At 40.9% G+C, this 4,035-nt stretch overlaps 1 protein-coding gene across 1 annotated transcript; it reads right to left on the bottom strand.

Moving 5' to 3' along the window:
- Positions 1-538: 538 nt before the first annotated feature.
- Positions 539-2,734, bottom strand: LOC108976102 (protein toll-like). The gene has a single exon (XM_018945014.1). It carries the CDS (start codon positions 2,732-2,734, stop codon positions 539-541), a length of 2,196 nt encoding a protein of 731 aa, XP_018800559.1.
- Between the last annotated feature and the right edge of the window lie 1,301 nt (positions 2,735-4,035).

Genomic DNA, 4,035 nt, shown 5'->3' with positions numbered 1-4,035 from the left:
AGTACCCGTCGGGGGAGGCAGAGAAAGAGGAAGACCTCCACTTCGGCGACCAGGGGGAGAAGGACCTGGCTGGTATAAAATTACATCTCTTCGTTTGAGGGTCTTCACGTGATTAAAATTGGTAACTCCTGGGTTTTGGACACAGTAGCTATAAAAATATTGAGCTGAAAATTTTAAATTCTGCGGAATTTCCTTAACTTTCGAGTTTGGTGCTCTCTGTAAAGTTAAAGTGTAATCGCCTGACTCCTTTTGTCACTGTCTTCCTTAACTTATTTATTTAGAACTACTTACATAAGTGAAATACCGCTTCAAAGCATTTTGAAAGCTAAGAAAATCTTGTATTAATTCCTTTTCCTTTTCTCTTTTATTTCAGGTAAACACTTTTATATAAAATCCAAAGGTTTCCAAACAACACAGCAAGTAAAATCTAATCACTATATTTTTTAAAGATATATTTAATATTATTACAAACGAATATTTAATAAACTAAAATGTTAGCAATTAAATATTTTTACTGCTCAACATACATTGACGGTGTCTAAATTTTCTCCAATTCCTCCCCATTGCTGTTGACCTGCAGCTCGCCGCGCCGTTCATGCGGCATTGCATACCGAAGCTTACGCCAAAACCACGGATCTCCCCACTTTAGATAGGTGTTCATCTTCAGATAGGCTCGCAGATCTTGATCTAACAAGTCTGTTTCTTTAATTTCACCATGAACCACAAGAATAATACGCGAGCGACCCTCATTCACAGCGCACTGATGTGCTGTGCGAAACTCCATCTGAGCCCAATCGGATTCGATAAAATGCTGTGATAACACAATAATTGTACGACGCGACTGCTCGACCGAGTCAATAATCTGTTCCGGTATATAAGCGCCTGCCAACCAATCACGTACATGTATACAGACCTTAAAAGGCGGTGTACCCTGCTCCAATCCAGGCACTAGTTCCTTCTCCACAAATTCCTCATCGTGATGTGAATAAGAGATGAAGGCATCCCATTTGCGATCACGATCCACATCACGCTCACTCACACAGCACAAGCACAAGCGATGCGCATAGAGCCAGATTTTTAATTCGATACGGTATTTGTAGTAGCACAGTGCGGTGGTGGTGAGTGTCAGGCCCAAGGCGATTACACAAACCAAAATTACCACCAAAACAGTACGCACACCCACCTCTGGCAGGCAAAAATCGCGAAAGGAGAGATCAAGTAGACGCGCCAACTGTGGATTCTCGCAGCGCATGTCAGCCGCATCACCGAGCCGCCTACGATTGCTCTTTACAAAGCTAAGTAACGGCTGAGCGCTACAGTTACAATCCCATGGATTCTCCGAAAGGTGGACAGCGGTGAAGAACTGACTCGTATTCAATGTCTCAATTAATTTTGGACCGATTAGTTTTAGCTGATTTTGACGCACATCGAGGTCGGAGAGTGCATTGGTCGAGTGATTGCTGGAGCCCAGCCGATCGCAGAGATAATGTAATGAGTTATTGCGCAACAGCAGACGTTGTAGCCGTTGCAGACCTTCGAATATCGCACAATCTTCATCAGCTGCCCAATCGAGTTGATTATTTGTTAGATCGAGCTTTATTAAACGATTGGGTTGGGCGAAAGTATGCGAGGCGATTGTGCGTAGCTCATTGCTGTCGACCTCTAGTTCGATTAGGGACGTCAAGGGCGGTAGCACATCGGCAGCCAAATAACGCAAGCGATTGTGACTCAATGACAACTTCACTAGCTTGGTAGTTGCGTCAAAGAATCCCAATGGTATGTATTGTATGCCATTGTCCCCCAAATTTAATGTTTGTAGACCTTTCTGCTGTGATAAAAGTTTAGACGGCAGCTCATTCAGTTGATTGCTCATTAAATTGAGATTCCTTAACATCTTCAGTGGCGCAAATATATGTTCGGGAAGTGCAGTTATGCTGCAATTTCTCATGTAAAGTCCTCTAACCATTGTTAAATTCTGAAATATATTTTCACCCAAACGATTCTCGAAATAATGCCCACGGAAGGCGAGCTGACGTAGGCGTCGCAAGTACTGAAATGTATCACTCGGAAATGTCAAAAGCTCGCCGCTCAAAGTGATGTCATTAATATTTGGCACTGGCTTGAATAGATCAGTCGGCAATTGCGTGAAGTTCAAGTCGATGGTGAGTGCAAAAAGATCGGGCATTGGTGTAAGTATATCACCAGCAAGTTCCTGTCGCTGCAACTTTGACTCATTGAAGCTTGGCGGGTTCGTATCAGCGCTTAACTCTAAGGTGGTTACTTTGCGTAAACGATTGAAATCACTTTGGAAAATCTCGAGCGTTAGTTGTTTCATCTTTAAACCGTGTACATTCAGTGTTGATCGCGGCGTTAGCGCCAACTGGGCTAGCAGAGCGGAGATGTGCATGCAATTGTACGTGGTTGTGGAGGGAGTTTCTCGTACTGTGCCCAAATGTGGTAAATTTGAGAGCTTATTCACATGAAAGTCATTGCCACAGCGTAGGTCCACATCATTCACGTTGCTCACAGAAATATTTACTGAGGCTGAGCCACATATTATTTCGGTCGAATTGTTCACATCACGGACGCAGTCACATTTACCAAGGGCTGTGATATTCGCACAGTCTTCGGCTGTTATTGCTGGTACAATTTCTTGACCGAACGTTATAGCACGCAGTATGTGGAAATATGGAATAGCCACTAAAATTACCAAGACTAACTGCGACTGGCTCATTTTCCGTATCAACAATTATGGTTCCGTACACGTAGCTTTGTGAAGGTGGACTGAACTTTGTAATTGTAATGCTGTGAAGTTATTCTTGCTGGTGTCCACATAGTATTAATTGTATACAATGGGTTTCCTTTCATTTTGTGAATCTTCTCGAGCGCTCAATTGACGTTAGCAGGTATTGAAAACTTTTCTCTCTCGCTCTAATCACTGGGCTCTACAATAATTAGCGCTTAACAAATAATCGCTTTATTAATAAATAATAAAGATGTACATTCAATTATATTGAGCGCTTTAGTGAATGAGACTAGTGTGAAAGTGTGACTGATTGGCGGTTTGTGGCTTGTGCGAAGAGATAATTAATTGTGTGAATACTTATGAATCGCATTTTGAATATAATTTCACGGAAATTTAAGGTCTGAGGAAATAAAACAATTTTCACGTATTTTAATCATACTCATTATTATCGCCCTAAATAGGTTCCATGTGAAAATCGAATTAGATACTAGCCTAAAATAAGGTTATATCAATGGAGGACCATTTTCTTTATCCATTCGTTCGGTTAGCGTGTGAAGTTTAAATGGACCAGTCCAAGTCAAATTTGATCAGTTGGTATTACGTGCTCTCAATATGCGCTAACATTTTTTACAAACTTAAAGAAACTAAGAAAGCTTATTTAGAAATTTTTATACTCTCGCAACAAAGTTGCTAAAGAGAGTATTATAGTTTTGTTCACATAACGGTTGTTTTTAAGTCMTAAAACTAAAAGAGTCATATATAGGGTTATATATACCAAAGTGATCAGGGTCCGTCCGTGCAAGCTGTAACTTGAGTAAAAATTGAGATATCATGATGAAACTTGTCTCCATAAGAAGGTTAAGTTCGAAGATGGGCAAAATCGGTCCACTGCCACGCCCACAAAATGGCGGAAACCGAAAACCTATAAAATGTCATAACTAAGCCGTAAATAAAGATATTAAAATGAAATTTAGCACAAAGGATCGCACTAGGGAGGGGCATATTTGGACGTAATTTTTTTGGGAAAGTGGGCGTGGCTCCGGCCACTACTAACTTTTTTGTACATATCTCGAAAACTACTATAGCTRTGTCAACCAAACTGTATAGAGTCGTTTCTTTTAGGCATTTCCATATACAGTTCAAAAATGGAAGAAGTCGGACAATAACCACGCACACCTCCCACACAAAGATTATGTTGAAAATCACGGAAAGTGCGTTAACCGACTAACATAAAACGTCAGAAACACTAAATTTTACGGAAGAAATGTCAGAAGGAAGCTGCATTCAGG

Source organism: Bactrocera latifrons, unplaced genomic scaffold (assembly GCF_001853355.1).
Source record: "Bactrocera latifrons isolate USDA-ARS-PBARC rearing strain unplaced genomic scaffold, ASM185335v1 scaffold_73, whole genome shotgun sequence".
NCBI lineage: Eukaryota > Metazoa > Arthropoda > Insecta > Diptera > Tephritidae > Bactrocera > Bactrocera latifrons.
Note: the sequence above shows the minus strand (reverse complement) of the source record. Positions and strands in the feature narration are given on the sequence as shown.

Bases quoted from the DNA above. Each gene is read 5' to 3' on its own strand.
- LOC108976102 (XM_018945014.1), bottom strand. From the start codon at position 2,734: ATGAGCCAGTCGCAGTTAGTCTTGGTAATTTTAGTGGCTATTCCATAT.